The 16,902-nt window shown below is 41.9% G+C and overlaps 1 protein-coding gene across 5 annotated transcripts in view; it reads left to right on the top strand.

Moving 5' to 3' along the window:
• Positions 1-16,902, top strand: part of trpm7 (transient receptor potential cation channel, subfamily M, member 7) — a 48,074-nt gene that overhangs the window by 14,974 nt on the left and 16,198 nt on the right. For 3 of the 5 annotated variants that reach the window (XM_051077195.1, XM_051077191.1, XM_051077189.1), the window contains exons 9-31: positions 474-597; positions 928-1,000; positions 2,331-2,431; positions 2,860-2,994; positions 3,092-3,145; positions 3,232-3,372; positions 3,628-3,762; positions 3,903-4,180; positions 4,289-4,517; positions 5,367-5,522; positions 5,968-6,111; positions 8,352-8,480; positions 8,708-8,959; positions 10,814-10,988; positions 11,498-11,630; positions 11,760-11,938; positions 12,077-12,209; positions 12,444-13,252; positions 14,282-14,376; positions 15,622-15,718; positions 15,892-15,968; positions 16,101-16,138; positions 16,441-16,469. In XM_051077195.1, coding sequence (XP_050933152.1) covers positions 474-597; positions 928-1,000; positions 2,331-2,431; positions 2,860-2,994; positions 3,092-3,145; positions 3,232-3,372; positions 3,628-3,762; positions 3,903-4,180; positions 4,289-4,517; positions 5,367-5,522; positions 5,968-6,111; positions 8,352-8,480; positions 8,708-8,959; positions 10,814-10,988; positions 11,498-11,630; positions 11,760-11,938; positions 12,077-12,209; positions 12,444-13,252; positions 14,282-14,376; positions 15,622-15,718; positions 15,892-15,968; positions 16,101-16,138; positions 16,441-16,469 — 3,716 coding nt within the window. Of the gene's footprint in view, positions 1-473; positions 598-927; positions 1,001-2,330; positions 2,432-2,859; positions 2,995-3,091; positions 3,146-3,231; positions 3,373-3,627; positions 3,763-3,902; positions 4,181-4,288; positions 4,518-5,366; positions 5,523-5,967; positions 6,112-8,351; positions 8,481-8,707; positions 8,960-10,813; positions 11,025-11,136; positions 11,268-11,497; positions 11,631-11,759; positions 11,939-12,076; positions 12,210-12,443; positions 13,253-14,281; positions 14,377-15,621; positions 15,719-15,891; positions 15,969-16,100; positions 16,139-16,440; positions 16,470-16,902 lie in introns of those variants that run through there. The other 2 variants (XM_051077204.1, XM_051077214.1) reach the window with 2 other exon arrangements.

The following is a 16,902-nucleotide window of genomic DNA, read 5'->3' as shown; positions in this document are numbered from 1 at the left end:
GACATTAAATAATTGTACAAATAAAGACTTAATTTCTCAGTGAGTAATTGTAGGGCAACATGTTAACATACTGTAATGTTAACATGTTATGCACATTATTTATGATGGAGATGAACATGCAACAATGAAAACTAACTTTAATGTGCTTCTCTACAAAAGAATGTTACAGTGTATGAAAACTGATAGAAGCAGTATAAGACAGTACGTGTACTGCATAGATGAGAGTGTAGGTGTGGTCTGTTTCACACAAACTTTAATCCTATTACAAACTTTCAGTATATCTTATCAACATCTTCTTAAAATCCTCTTAATCTAAATCTTCCAGGAGGAATGATGTCCGCCTCCCCCCATCCCCGAGAAGAGGAAATTTTGTACTATCGTTCTTTGCTAGTTACCTTGTGGTTTCCACTTTATTTTGTCTAAACTGCTGAAGATAGAAACTTTTACCGTTTCATGTTGTAATTCTTTTATAGAGGACTTCCTGATGGAGTGGAGACTGACATCATCGCAACCATCAAGAAAACCTTCAACTTCAGCCAGAGTGATGCCATCCATCTCTTTCAGACTCTGATGGAGTGCATGAAGAGCAAAGAACTGGTAAAAACCCTGCTCATACTTTTTAAATCACCAGTCTTTCTTCATTCATTGTATTTTTATTTATTTATTTTCAATTTCACTGGCAGTGAGAGCAGCAGCAACTTGATATTCTTGATATTCAAGATCGGAGGCATTTAATAAAATCACTGAAAACCAAATGAATAAACTAATTACAGAGTGCTGCCACAAAGACGACTTCTGACACATCCCTCTCATCAGCTGGTTGTCCCACTGTTAGGTTTCATAAACTGATGTATCACATGTTGCAAACATCTGGATAATGTCTGTGGGAACATGACAATAAGTGCTATCTTGTTTCTTGGAAAACAGATCACTGTGTTTCACATCAGCTCCGAGGAGCACCAGGACATTGACGTAGCCATTCTGAGGGCTTTGCTCCAAGGTTAGTAGATGAATTATCTCTATATCCCCACCCCCACCCCCCACCCTTAACCAACCTCCTTATTAAGGAACTGATAGTACAAATCACGTAAGGTTGATTTAGTCTAGTCATATTCGTATGCTGAGGTTGTAGGCACTGGGAGATTAAGATTTCAGGACTTTGTAATGTTTTCATTCTGATATAGATATGCTTTGAGAGCAGAGTTCCCCCTCTGTGTGCCGCCCTCTTTCTGTTCCTGAGGAGATCATGTTGCTCGCATTCACAGGGCCTCCTTATTCCAACACTGTCAGTCTCTGAGCTGGATGTCTCTCAGTCTTATCCCTCCTTCTCTCTGCAGTCTGTTAGAGAAAGCTGGACATTGACCTGAGCAGTTCTTACTTTGTTTCTTTTATGCTGTAGAGGGTCTGTTTTGTATAATTTGTGTGAATTCAGCTTGAATGAAAAGAAGAAAAATTACCCTCTATTTTTTTAGATAGTCTGATCAGCTGTCATTTGAACAAAGGTGTTTCTGATTACAAGTATGGAACACATGTTTCACCTGAAAGATGGGTGTTGCAGCAAATACATCACAGAGCCGGTTGTTCACCCTCATTCCAGTTAATTTAGACAAAAGCCAGGAATTTGTAAGTGACTGCAGGTGATCGATAGTCTGGAGAAACAGGTTCAGACGCTCAAAAGACAGACTGACGACTGTGACTGAAATGCCCACTCAGGCAAATATTTGTCGGCCTGAGGCGCATTCGTCTTGGTGAAACAGTAACTCATCCTCAAGAGGACCCTGGGGTGCAAAAGCTCTCAAGCCTCTTAAAGAATATTGAGTGCTGCTCAGAGACTTTTCCGCTGTGATACAATTCATTTAGCACTTTGGATATTAAATGGGAAGTTTGAAACATAACTGCGCATAACTTTTAAGCAAACTTCTTGCCTGAGAGCTCATCTTATCTGGATTAAATCACTCCGTTGATTTCCAATCAAATTTCCACTGAGATTCTTATTTCACATTGGCACAATCACTTCTTTGTAGAGTGAATATGATCATTTGATTCAGATGGATCCTGGAGGACAATAAGGCAGATTACTGTGGAAGAGAGCAGTAGACTGAACAGGGATTTACTTTGTAGTCTAATCTGCTCTGTTGCTGTATTAGTGTGTAATTGACTGTATTACTGCCCTGGCCCTGCTCTACCAACCCCCTCTAATCCTGCTAGCTGGCTAACAGGAAATACACAGTTAATAAGGCTTTACTTGCCTGGGAATTAATAACTGTTTATATGTGTGTGTGTGTGTGTCTGTCTGCGTGTTTACACATGGCTGTACCTGTGTATTTCAGGCACAAACGCATCTGCCTTCGATCAGCTGGTCCTGACTCTGGCCTGGGACCGTGTAGACATTGCCAAGAATCATGTGTTTGTGTACGGACAGCAGCTCCTGGTACGTCTGCATGTTTGTGTGCATCCGCTACGGTTTTCAGGAATGTTTGCTCTGCTCAGCTTTGGATCCAAACCTTTGGACTTGCCCGAAATGACCCCAAAGTCTCTACTGACCACAGTCCACAGTCTGAAGAGCTAGGGGACTGGACTCGGGCAGGCTGCCATGAACTGCTTGTCTTGACTGAAACATGAAACCCTATTACAGTTGTCTTCATAAGCTGCCCTCAGTGCTTATGTTTATTTTTAAACTTGGGGAGTCCTGGCTCTCGTGTGAATGAGAGTATAGATAATATTTGTATGTGTTTGTTTTTTGATTTCTCTAATCTGGCCTTATTTTTGGTCTTCTCCCTCATTGTGTTTGTTTAATAAATAATGATTTGCAATGAAAATATGCCTCATGAAAGCTTAAGAGTTTATCTTTGTGTGTAGGTGAGCTCTCTGGAGCAAGCCATGCTGGATGCACTCGTGATGGACAGGGTGGATTTTGTCAAGTTGCTTATAGAAAACGGTGTGAGCATGCACCGCTTCCTGACAATCAGTCGGCTTGAGGAGCTCTACAACACGGTAACATTATGAAACATGCACCAACCAGCGAATAGATACATATGCATGTATTTGTTTTTGCCATGCCTAAAGCTTTTTGTGTCTGTTTCTATTTTAGAAACAACCTCCCAACAACCCAACTCTCCTCCACCTGGTTAGGGATGTTAAACAGGTAGAGTCGGCCCACTTCATATAATTTTACCTGCTGATGAGTCTTTTCAATCTCTCTCACTATTTAGTTTCTTTGCCCTCTTACAGAGTCATCTGCCTCCAAACTATAAAATCAGTTTGATTGATGTGGGCCTGGTTATTGAGTACCTGATGGGCGGGACTTACAGGTGCAACTACACCAGGAAACGCTTCCGAATCATTTACAACAATCTCCATGGCAACAACAGGGTGAGTTTGAACTGTTGAACTGGAGTGTCCAAAATGTCTTTCATGGTGTTAATGTTTGAAAGTTCTTCCTGTGTTTTAACTTAAAGTGGTACGATGCACTGGAGTCAAAACCTGGCATGTTATGAGGATTCAGTAAAAGACAGAACTAACAACAGTAACATTTAATGCAATGTACAAAGGACTTGTACAATGAAGTGTAATAAAAGTCCATTAGAGAGCTGAGTAAATCTGAAAATGCTTCCATGTTCTGCACAGAGATCAGGGCGCCACACAGCAGGCCCTGGTTCTCATTTGAGGAAAAGTCATGAGTCATTCAGCATGCAGGCTGACAAGAAGGAGAAGACGAGGCACAACCACTTCATCAAGACTGCGCAGCCGTACAAACCCAAGGTAAAGTTCTGCTGTCCACTAAAAAGAACATGGCCATGTGCCTTAACATGATGAAGATGGAAGAAGAAAACACTCTTTGCAGTGGCAGAAAATAGTGTTTGTCTTCATCTGTTCTCGCTGTTCCTCCCCTCTCCTCCTAGCTTGAGTCTACCACGGAGCAAAACAAAAAGAGGAGCAAAGAGGAGATTGTGGACATAGACGATCCAGAGACACGGCGCTTTCCCTACCCTTTCAACGAGCTCCTAGTGTGGGCTGTTCTGATGAAGAGGCAGAAAATGTCGCTGTTCTTCTGGCAGCATGGCGAGGAGAATATGGCGAAGGCACTGGTGGCCTGTAAACTCTGTCGGTCGATGGGCTACGAGGCCAAGAAGAGCGACGTGGTGGACGACACGTCAGAGGAGCTCAAGGAATACTCAAAGTAGCTTTCTCTTGTGGCTTCGATATATGTCAAACAACTGTAAAACCTCTCAAATTTCTTTCAGAAAGTAAATGTAGAAGCCTTGCTGATTGTGCTGATGTTTTTCAGCGAGTTTGGGCAGCTGGCAGTGGACCTGCTGGAGCAGTCGTTCAGGCAGGATGAGACCATGGCCATGAAGCTGCTGACCTACGAACTGAAGAACTGGAGCAATTCCACCTGTTTGAAGTTGGCCGTCTCCTCCCACCTGCGGCCCTTTGTGGCTCATACCTGCACCCAGATGTTGCTGTCAGACATGTGGATGGGACGGCTGAACATGCGCAAGAACTCCTGGTACAAGGTTCATGTTCCATTTAGATTTTATTTTTGGAAACAAACAAAAAGCCGGGGTAATCTTAAGACTGGAATCAGCGCTGTGGTTCCAGTTTTCTGTGGGTGAAGTTCAACATGTCCAACATGTTTATTCCCTATATTAAGCTGTAACTAGCCAAAACAAAATCTTAAGCTAGTTACAACTTCATGTAGGGAATAAACATGTTCTAACGGTTCTATATCTATCATTGGTGATATTTTGGCAGTGTTCCCAGGGCTTAGACAAAGGTTTACAGTTCTAATGCTAATCTCAGTTCAAGTACTTGCACAGGTGTTAAAGTGCCACTTAGTTGAATGACTCATGATGATACAGGGAACAATCAGTTTATTATAGGAGTAATCTCAATTGACCTCCTGGTGCAAGGCATTTCTGGAACTCCAGGTTATAACTTAGGCACAGAGGAGCTTTGTACCTGTTCTTTCAGATTTGATTTAAATCACTAGTGACACTGAAACTATTTGTGAACTTACTTATTTCTCATTTGTTTGTTTTTTTATGACCAGTAATATCAGAGTATTTAATGTCTTTGCATCAGTGTGGGAACATTTTCAGCAGGGCTTGGTTTGAGAGTGGTCATCAGTACTACCAAAGGACAAAATACTTAAATCAGTGAAAATTCATCAAATAAGGATCATACACTGGATGTGTCGTTTCAGTTTTTAAGTTAGATTTGGGCTTATGTGAGAAAACACTCGAGATTCATTAGCATATGTAGTTCAAGGGACTCTCTCGACAAATGTAGCAGCATCCACCCACATGAGTGTGTGTGTGTGTGTGTGTGTATGTGTGTGTGTGCGCGCGCATGTGTGTGTCTAGGTGATTCTGAGTATCTTGGTGCCTCCTGCCATCCTACTGTTGGAGTACAAATCCAAGGCTGAGATGGCTCACATCCCTCAGAGTCAGGATGACCACCAGATGACCATGGAGGACAGTGAACACAACTTTCAGAACATAGCTGAAGACATCCAAATGGTTAGATTTACTATGTCCCTCACTTTGAAACCTCAAAATGCAATATCCACCTACCTTCAAAGCAGTCCAACAGTGTAATAAATCCTTGAAAACTTGTATAAATTCATCACAAATGTCTTAAAGATTATCAGAAATTGTCTATTTGTTATAGTTAAAATACTGTTAAATGGTTACTGAGCTGTGAACAGGCTGTTTCTTTACTCTGAAGTAAAAGAAAGAAGACAGATGTTCACAAAAAAAGATTGCTGATGAATACTTCTTGCACTCTTGGCCTTGCATTTCTTTTTTATGTTCTGTCTTTTTTTTTCCTCTGTCATTTATTTCTTTACTGTCTTTCACTCACATTCTCCTCTTCACTCTGCTTCCCCTCTGTCTCTTCCTCTCATTTTCTCCCCACATTGTGGCCTGCTGCTGTCTAATTTGGGCCTCTTTAACCCCTCTTCAGGATGTGTTCAAGGAGGCCAGATCCCACGACCATGTGGAGGCGAAAAATGACATGGAGACGCATGTTCGCTCCAGGAAGCTGCCCTTAACCAGGAAGATTTATGCCTTCTACCACGCTCCTATTGTCAAGTTCTGGTCCAACACGGTATGAAGATTACAGAAGAGGACACACGCACACATCCACTCGTCTAACCATCCATCCATCCATTTTCTGGTGGTTTATCTGGGTAAAAGGACCTACAAAGGGAGGATGCTTATTTCCGGGAGTTGCAGTCTGACACTGAGATTTTCTCAGAAGCCAACCTGCAGAGAATATAGATTTTGTAGGATCATGTAGCTGTGAGTGAAAACAGAGGTTCAGATGGTCCACAAAACCTGCTTCACTGCAGCCATGGCACCTAATCAGTGGTCTGTCAAATCTTTTACCTCACCTTTACTCACCCTCAGATTTTCAGATGCCACCCTAATATTACTGAATCAGACACCATCCACGCTGTGGCTGACCGTGAATTCAGGACAGGGGACAAGGTGCAGCCTTATCAGACGCCCGCACAGAAAGTGGCTAGATATTAACAATAGAAACAGACTGCCTCTCACTCTGAGTATACTAGCACTGAATGGCTCAGACAGTGGACAGATATTCTTACAGCACTGCCCACAGGAAAGCTCAGGGAAGACAATCCTACTTTTTTTTTTTTTTAAACAATACACAGCATACGTCTAATAATGACGCCTTGATTACTCATGAAACGTACTTGTTCTTTTTGTGGGTAGAATCTGAATTTTCCCTACTGAACCCAGTGCTCAGCAGTCAGGCACAGTCTCCTTTCATAGGCTGTTTATTTATATACACAAGCCTGAGGCTGGTTCTCAGGAGCCTGGGAGCCGTCATTGAGGGTTTTATTTGCTGCCAGGGACAGGGCTGTTTTTCAGGCTGTTCAAGACTGAGAGCTGCTGATACCATCAGTGAAACTGCTAGCGTCTGTAATATAGCCTGCTCCCAAGCTTATCTACATCTGCTGTACCTGCTTCCATCCCGATTTCAACACATCCACGCAGAATTGCAGCAATGACTTACCCAGCAGACAGGAGTGTTAATGGCTGATTTTCCAACAGTTCACACCTCACATGTCAAGGTTCAGCAATTTTTGAAATGGTTGACCTAATCCAAGTTGTACTACTCTGCCTATATGGATATTTTCAAACTTTCCCACAGTCGTAGTGTGACTGTGCTAACTGTGCATGCTAATGTGCTGATGTTAAGCCGTCATAATGTTTACTATCTTGTTGTTTACTTATTTTCCTAATTTGCACAAAATACATATGAGGCTGACCGGAGTACCATCAGTTGTCATCCTTAGGGGACACGAATATGTGTATAACAAACTCCATGGCAGTTTGAATAATAGTTGCTGAGACATTTCACTCTAAACAACAGATGTCTGCCTCATTGTGCCACAAGTCATTAGGATATGTCATATGGGAACCATGACTGTCTGTACTAATACATTTTCTACTATCTACTATTGTCAAGATAATTTTAGTAAAAGTGAAATATCACCCTGTTGGTGGCACTTCATCTAAAGTCAGGGGATTGTCAAGATAAGTAGTATTCATCCTCTGGGGAACATGAATGTCTGTACAAAATCAAATGGCAGTCCATGCAGTAGTAACAGACTAATGTTTTTGATGTTGGCTAGCACAATACATGGCTTTTAAAGGTGCATCATGTTAGTCATGAGCAGGGAAACTACTAAACTGACAGCAGACACACATTCATGACACCACCTTGTAGTAGAAGTGGTTATGATGAACCTGAACTGTGCACACTCGTTCCTTCATTCCTATAAGCAACCACTTTACGTCACACAGTCAATTAATTCAGTGTTTCTGTAAAAATATTGATAAATATAGTTTTAAATAACCAGTTGGTTAAAAAGTCCCATTCTCATTTCTTATATAATCCCCTGAACCCCCTCTACTCCTCCCTTCTTTCTCTCTCTCTCTCTCACAGTCCTTGTCCGCACAGCTAACCACCAGTTGAGCTCTGAGGGCTCAGAGGCCTCAGTGAAAATGGCAGACTATTTGCTCTTGACTGAAAAGTTTCAGCCCCTTCAGGAGGCCTCAACTGACCCTGTCTCAAAATATTTCAGAAAGAGAGGAAGCCCCTCTCTGAAACTGTCTGAGTTTAGAGGCTCTTTGTCAACACATTTCACTTATCATCTGTATCTAATGTATAATGTCTACGTAAGATCTACATTGTGCAAGTGTGCAACATTCCCACTCTTGAAAGAGTGAATCCTTGCCTAACTTTGAAATGCTTTATTTTGATAATGTTTTTGTGAGTTTCTTATCAGTCTTCTTGTTGTGTGTCTCTCTTGTCAGCTCTTCTACCTGGGCTTCTTGATGTTTTACTCATATGTGGTCCTGGTGAAAATGCCAGAATGGCCCTCTCCTCAGGAATGGGTGGTCATTCTCTACATCTTCACCTCTGCCATTGAGAAAATTCGAGAGGTATGTTGCACAGAAGTGTCAGACTTTATGAGAAGCATAAATGCTAGGCTCTCTGATTTTAAAAAAAATGTGTAGATGATACATTTATTCATATGGCAGCGAGATAACAGCAGTAGCTTTTGACATCAGTATGTCTGTGTAGTCCTGTCCTACAAATTAACTTCCCCAGAGACTGTGAACTAATTAATTTCCTTATCATTGTTTCACCTCCTCTTTTTTTCCCCCAGATGTTCATGTCTGAAGCAGGCAAAATAAGCCAGAAGATAAAGGTGTGGTTCAGTGACTATTTTAATGTGTCAGACTTTCTGGCCATTGTGATCTTCTTTATTGGCTTTGGCCTGAGGTTGGGCGGAGGTGAAGCCTTCGTCCCTGGGAGGACAGTTTACTGTCTCAATATCATCTTCTGGTATGTGCGACTCCTGGATATTCTGGCTGTCAACCAGCAAGCTGGACCGTACGTCATGATGATTGCTAAAATGGTGAGTTCTTTGTTATTTGCATACACATTTGAATTAAGTTATTTTGTAGTGGAACTCCTCTCAGTGATACAGAGGGCCAGTTTTACATGCATATCACTTGTAGGCTGTATGTGTATGGATGTATTAATGTCTGTTCTACCAACTATTGCAACACTGCTTTCTAGGAATATTCAGCAAGAGACATGCAGAGTTCATCTAAGGTGAAAACCAAACTGTGCCTCCAGGCTAGTGTCTGGAGAGATATAATTATTGTGTGCCTGAAACAAGACACAGCAGGCATATTAAATCTAGCCCCAAGTTTTGTTTCTAGTACTGAATGTACCTGAAACAGTTATAGTTTTCCCTAACAGTCTGTTCAAATTATAAGCAGAGGCACAGAGCTGCTTACTAGAGGTCACTCCACTGTGTGATGTACAGTAAGCAGACATGAACATGGTACTCACACACTGACTTAATGCAGGAAATAAATTGGATAGAGAATCTCCTGTATAGTCTCCTACTGTCCACTCCTCTGTTAATGTAGCCAAAGTGAAATTGTAATAAGTCAAAACAGTTTCACACATAGTAAAAATTATATTAAAATGTTTGATGGTGATTATTTTATGTTATTTAAGTGTGGTGATCTTGTGGCACACAAATCTGGATGTTTGCCTCAATTGTTTTTGTAGCTTGTAGTCTGAACATACTGTGAGAGAGATGTTGCTACGTTTTTGTGCATTCATAAATGTGTCATATTAATGTTCATGCTTCTATTTTATCATTTTGAACATTCACATTCAAACAGCATTAATCATCTACATGCTGTAACCAGGTATTGTGATATACTATATTATCCTGAGCACCCCCATCACTTTTAGCACCAACTTTCACCATGTAATGTGCTCTACTGTATTTTTGTTTTTAAATGTATAATACCTTAAGTGACAACTTTTCTTAAACAGAAAATTGGATTGTGAAAATATGTTAAAATAAGCTGTGGTTGATTTTCATTTATTTTGTTTGACATTTTGTGAAAAAAAAAAAAAAAAGCATAGTTCAGCATAGCTAAACTAAACTAAACTAGAAGCACTGGCAGATATAGCTGGCTCTGTCTGAAGCTAAAAAACATCTGCCTAACTGCATCTCGAAATTTTAACTTTTTTAACTTATTGTATTAATATTACTGTTAATAAATTAATTAACTATAATAATGAATTATAATAATATATTATGTTTATTCCTTAAACATAATTATTGAGCTTAGAGGTGCGGCTAGGCTGATTTATTTATTTATTTATTTATTTATTTATTTATTTATTTAAACTCTTGGACAGAACCATGCTACTCTGCTAGCTTCCCCTGTTTTCAGTCTTTATGCTAAGCTAAGCTAACAGGCTGCAGTTCTCAGCAAGAATGCGAATAAAGAACTCCTCCTTTAAGTGAAACTAGATTTAATGAGAACATAATTGAGTTTCCATCATGTAGCTACACCATCCTATCTCTTAAGTAATTGTCAACCCTTCAACATTACTGTGTCTGCCCTGGGGATTTCAGTACAGGGATTATAAAGGGTTTTGTTTTTCAAGCAACACCTGGAATCAACAGTTGCTTTAAAATGGGCAACATCAGACCAAATCAAGGAACACAGCAGCATTGCCTTGTTTCTATTTTTCCCTTATTTAACAAATTCTTATATAAAAAGTGAAGGGACTTTTTTTCCTAATCAAAAGTAATTAAATAGTGCTGACTTGGGATCCCCAGAGTAGACCTGTGTGCATTAAAGAAACTGGTTCTTACTTTTTAACTCGAATATTATTAGTAGTGATAATACCATCGGTCCTATGTTTCATTCAGTATGTGTGACATGTCTTGCAGGTGGCCAACATGTTTTATATTGTGGTGATAATGGCTATAGTCCTGCTCAGCTATGGCGTACCCAGGAAAGCCATTCTGTACCCACACGAGGAGCCCAGCTGGACGCTGGCCAAAGATGTGGTCTTTCAACCGTACTGGATGATGTATGGGGAAGTGTATGCCTATGAAATCGATGGTAAGGACGATGAGGATGGTAGGGGAGATTACGAGGGTAAGGACAGTTTTATTTAAAGCTTCTCACCACAGCATGATAGCTGATTGTCACTCAAAACAAGCACCCAAAATCAAACCCACGATGGCCTAATCATTGTTCCCCCTCACAGCCTCTTTCACACACTCTCAGGCAGAAGCAGCCAACAAAGGTCTCTTTGGGGAGGGCAGAGCTTTTTGCTTCACCACAGCATCGACTGCCTCAACTCAGCTGTAGAGGGTCTGGGTAGAAAGCAACAAATAAGTGATCATTGAAATTTATCACGTTTTTTTTTTTTTTACTGTGAAATATGATTTTGTGTTAGAAGTGGTGGATAGACAGATGTTAATTAGGTAGTGCAAACTTGTGAGACAAAAAAGAATTGATGCTCAAGTCTCTACAGGCATCTTTTTTTTTTTTTAAACAAACATTTAAAATATTCCTCTTAAAGAATCATAGTTGCATTTGTTTGTAATTTCTTGCTTTCTTCACAGTGTGTGCCAATAACAGTGAACAATCTGTAAGGTCCCTGTGTACAGCAGGAGTGTGGCTGACTCCTCTTCTACAAGCAGTCTACCTCTTTGTACAGTATATACTAATGGTCAACCTCCTCATCGCCTTTTTCAAGTAAGTGTGCGACATTACAGTGCCACATCCAGCTGTCATTACAGAAAAATGTGTTTAAAAAAACTGCTGGCAGTCTCCTCAACAGCATCAGCTCAGCTCAGATGTCATCTCTTTACTCTTATCTTCCAGTAATGTCTATATACAAGTCAAGTCCATTTCTAATCTGGTGTGGAAGTACCAGCGCTACCACTTCATTATGGCCTACCATGAGAAGCCTGTCCTCCCACCTCCCTTCATCCTCCTGTGCCATATCTACTCCCTCTTCTGTATGTGTAGAAAGAGGAAGAAGGAGAACACCTACGGACCAAGTATGTTTGCCACTGATGGTGCCATTCTGTATATGTTTGTAGGCTCTCCAACAGTAACAAGTCTCTGCTTTCTGTTGAGATATTACTTTGGTGTCAGAGCCTGCGTTTTTTACCCCTACTTAATCCTCTGTATTTTAGAGCTGTTTCTTACTGAGGAAGACCAAAAGAAGCTTCATGATTTTGAGGAGCAGTGTGTGGAGACGTATTTTCATGAAAAGGATGATCAGTTTCACTCGGGGAGTGAGGAGCGCATACGCCTTACCTCAGAAAGGTGGGACTGCTCAGAACCTTCAAAAAGATGCAGTTTTGAACGTACAGTAATTCTGAATTTAAATCATTAGTAATCAATGAGTCAGTGAATATACCATGCTAGAGCACTGGTACAAATTAGCCCTTTACATTTTCATACAATATTAACATTCTTATATTTTCAGTTAACATAAACATTAGCAGGTAAGAAAAGCTTAGCTGTGGCTAACTGAAACTACTGTTTTGTCATCTCCAGAGTTGAGACCATGTGTTTGCAGTTGAGGGAGGTCGGGAACAAGGTCAACTTTATAAAACGCTCCTTGCACACACTGGACTCCCAAATCGGCCACCTGCAGGACCTGTCAGCTCTGACTGTGGACACTCTGAAGACCCTCACTGCCCAGAGGGCATCTGAGGCCAGCAAGGTCCACAATCAGATCACCCGGGAGCTTAGCCTGTCCAAGAATGTGGTCCCCAGCATCGCCCCTGTGGCTCCAGACACCGGCCCCCACTCCAAATCGTCCGCGATAGGCAAACGCAGTGTGGGACCCTACTTTGGCTCCTCTTTCCCCCAGGCAGGAATCGACATAGCAGATTCTCTTTTTGGGACTGGTGTCGGGGGAGGGGCTGGGAAAGAGACAGAAAGCATACGGAGAGTTGGGCTCAGCCATGGAGTAGGACCGGGGCTGGACCCCAACCTGAACCCAGCATTGAGTCCAGAGAGGAGGGAGCTGTTTGGGCTCGGGCACTTTCCTGCAGAGGCTGGCTCCTCAGGCAGTGCCGGCTCCAGTGCCTGTGTCCAAAGTGCTGTGGCCATTTCCCCTCCGGAGCTGCGTCTCCGAGGCCACTCTCTCACCCAGAGTAAGCTGACCCGTCCACAAGAGCCGGGCCTTTCCGACTCCCCATCCAGCCTGCCCAACGTACCCTCCCTCGGGGCTCAGTTCCACATCAGCAGCACCCCTTCCCAGCCAAGTGGCTCCAGCCACCCGGAGCTCGCTCTGGCTGGGCCTTACCAGCAGCCCCTCCAGCCAGACAGCACCACTGTAGAGTTTGGTGCATTTGTGGGTAAGTGTGAGAATGAGGGAGAATCTGGTGTTGATGAGAAGACAAAAGAGGAGGATGAAAATTGTGTGTGTGTGTATCCTACTGTTATCATTGTCTCCATTTCGGGCTCTGCTCGGCCTGCCTGCTTGCCTGCTTGCACTACACTGAACACAGAGAGGTTAGAAAGGGGGGAGAGAGGGAGGGAGGTGAGTTGGGGGTACGTGAACGAGGCATTCTGCGACGACGAGGGCAGATCGGGCCCTCCGAGTATACAGAGCGCAGACGCTGAAGTCCCACTGGCTCCTGAAGCTGAATCACCACCGGGTCACGCCCCTGCTGCGGCACCTAGGAGACCCCACAGACGAAGGAGCAGGGTATGGAGTGAGTCGGGACCACCAGCATCCTGCTGTGAGGGTCAAAGTGGATCAGAAGTCCACACTGACGATTGGAACACAACAAGAGAGCCAGATACAGCGAGAGGTTTGAGTTTCAGTCTGAAGTTGAGGGCTGCGTTTGCCAGGTGCTCGGGTCTGTCAAATCTCCCAGATCAGGATCCCAGTAGACCTTTAGCTGGTGCTTTTCTTCTTTTCTTTCTCTGCTTCGTCTTGACCTTTTTGTCCAATTTGTGTCTTTTCTGTTCCTGGGTGGTCCTGAGGTTTCACGTGCGATGTGACTGAAGCATGAATGATCGGTCATCTAATTTTCAAGTTTTCAGATTGATTAAGGATTTGTTTGGCAGGTGGAGGTGCAGGAAGGAGATTCTCATGAGAATCAAATGTTTGAACTGTGATTACGTCACCATAGAGGTGTTGGTCATGTCACCTGATCAGAAAGTGTGTTTGCTTGTTGTTTTCTGAATGCTACACAGCCACTCACACTGGGAGTAGTAAACAAATGAATCTAGAAATTTGTTTTGATTGGATCTTGTGAGTAATTCATGAGGCTAACTTCAAGAGTTACGTGGGAAAAATAAGAATTATTTATTTTTATAGTGTGACAGGGCAGTTTAAATTGTGCTTATGTGTGCTAACAATATTCTCTTGTTTTCAGGACATAAAGACAGTATGGATCTCCAGCACTCCACACCCAAAGAGGCCTCCACCTCTGGCAGACAGCAAAGCCCAGCCACACAGACCAGATCTCAGGTATGTATCTACATGTATCATTGTGCTTTTGTTTGGTGCATAGACAGTACTTAGTAGAGCTTCTTTTTTTTTTTTCTCAGAAGAGCTGGCAGCGTGGGTCTGTTTTGTTTTATCCGAGTTAATTATGTCCAATTCAGTTCAATTCAATTTTATTTATGTAGCGCAGAATCACAACAAAAGTCATCCAAAATCTTTTTTCTTTAGGTGTGTTTGTTCAAAGTGTGTGTGATTGTTATTTACCTTCATAGTAACACTTGGCACCTCACTCATGATCAACCATTTAAAATCTTGAACACTGCCTTCTTGGTGAGGTGTGATGGCACACCCTTTCAGTGGTTGCTATTGTTCAGTGGTTGCTGTTGTTTGGCAGTTGCAGTCAAAATGTGTCATTTCTATGGGAACCACAAGATATTGATTAGCAGAGGTGGTGATACAAACTTTAAACTAACCACAACTCAGTGCAGGTTCTGTTTGCTAAAGTTTGTGTTGATTGCCTATGTAACTTCAACCTGGTGTCTGACCTGCATCACACAGGTTTCTCACACATCAGTACCTGATTGTTGTTTGTCTCTTCTTTTCCAAAGTAATAAACACTCAGAAGGCTTTGCTTTTTTCCCCAACATTGTGACATGCTGCTCTGGTGGTTTACGTGATCTCATCTTGAAATCAATCAAAACAAGATGGCGGTTTAAAACCTCAGTGCATAACTTTTGTCTCCCCCCCCTCTGGCAGTGAGACTAATTAAACAAACACAGTTGACATGCTTTATGACATGTTTGTCCTCACTGTCAATCGCATATAGCAAGTTTATTTTTTATCTGGTCTATCAGAAATTTTTCTTGGACGCTTCGATGGTTTTTCTGTCACAGGCTCTGCTATACTCCGAGTTACAGTTGCTCCACCTTCAGCTCTGGCCAGCCAGTCATTGTTGGTTTATATAAAATGCATTGCTGCTGGTGCACCAGTGCAGGAATGTCGCCACAAACACCAGATTTAAAACACCAGCATACTGCAAAATACAGAGAGATTTACCTGGCACTGATAGACTTAATCAGCATTGTGTGAACTCATTTGCTGAGGGCATGTATGTAAGACATTCATTATACAGTCTTGTTTTAAGACTGCCTCTACCTCTGGTAGGACATAACATTGGAATTGGTTCACCATTAACAGTGTTTTAGGATGGTGTTTACCCTCCTATACCTCTCTGTGACTTACTTTGTCTCTGTGATTTCATGGCTGCAGGCTCAACCTGAAGGTCATGGTCATATCAGAGCTGTCAACTCATACGCTGGCTTCACAGAATTTGACAGAAACCCGGCTTTCCTCCATCCAGACTCCAGTAAGCTCTCAAAGATCCCATCTCTTAAACAAAATCTTCTTAAAGAAGCTTGTGGTCATTTCAGTTCAGTGCACTTCAGTGTGTTTCGGGTTGACCTTTTTATCTCTCAAATGTTCAGTCATGTCCCTGGTAATATACTTGATGGATGCTGATCGCTCATTCTGTTTCTGTAGCTCTAACGAAGAAGGACAGAAGCAGAGTGTCAGCTGAAGACATCCTCATCCATGAGGACCCCAGGTCTGCAGTACTGGTAAGAAAGGTGTCTATGTGTGTGTACTTTCATCAGTACAGAGTGTATGATTTAACTGTATAGTGTAATTCTTGTGAACTTAATTAACTCTGATTTCTGTCATTGTTTAACGACTTTTCATTTCTTCACCAGGAAAGAATTCAGGTCAAATCAGCCCAGGCCAGCAGCCTGTAAGTGTCCTGCTACTGACCAACAAAAACTATACACACATATATACAGCCTACAGAGCCACTACCTGTTTACTTTATATGGCCTCATGTAGAAATAAATAAGTCTGACCAGTTTATGTCTGATTTAAGTTGAGGTCTGGTGCTTGTTTGTCTCGCTTGTTTAAAGCCAGCACACAGTGATGTAAATACATTACACAAGCTCCTATGCATTTCTGTTATCTAGATTGATACTGTATACATGTACTTTTCTCTGTTTTGTTTAACTAATTGCTTACTTATCTCTCTGTCTTGCTCTCTGTCAGACGAGCCCCTGGTGAAGACACACTAAGTGGTAAGATGTGCAGTTTCACTGTTGTTCCTTCGTCTGGATGATTTATTTCGGTCAGATTCGTTCTGTCTGGATCAGCTGGTCCAGCAACATTTATGTGGACCAAGTGACATCTGACCTTTTCCTTTTCTTTGTGTTTTTTAATGTTTTATTGGAGAATTGTGTTGGTAATGTTTGGATTTTGCGACATCGTTACAGAACACAATCTCAGAAAAGCAGAAGAGAATGTGTGTAGGAGGGTTATCTGAGACAAGGAAGGGTTGATAGAAGTTGATTAAATATCAGGGGTAGTCAGGGAATATCAAATATATTTAAAAGCCTATGCTTGCAGATATTGCATGAGATGATAGACTTGCAGCTGAAATAAAAAGTTCACCTGTTTGGTAAACCAATCCAAGAAAGGGGATTTCACAGAAACCAGTGTGTGTAGTCTGCT

This window comes from Lates calcarifer, linkage group LG2 (assembly GCF_001640805.2).
Source record: "Lates calcarifer isolate ASB-BC8 linkage group LG2, TLL_Latcal_v3, whole genome shotgun sequence".
Lineage (NCBI taxonomy): Eukaryota > Metazoa > Chordata > Actinopteri > Centropomidae > Lates > Lates calcarifer.
The sequence above is the reverse complement of the archived record's forward strand: the minus strand, read 5'-3'. Positions and strand labels throughout refer to the sequence as shown.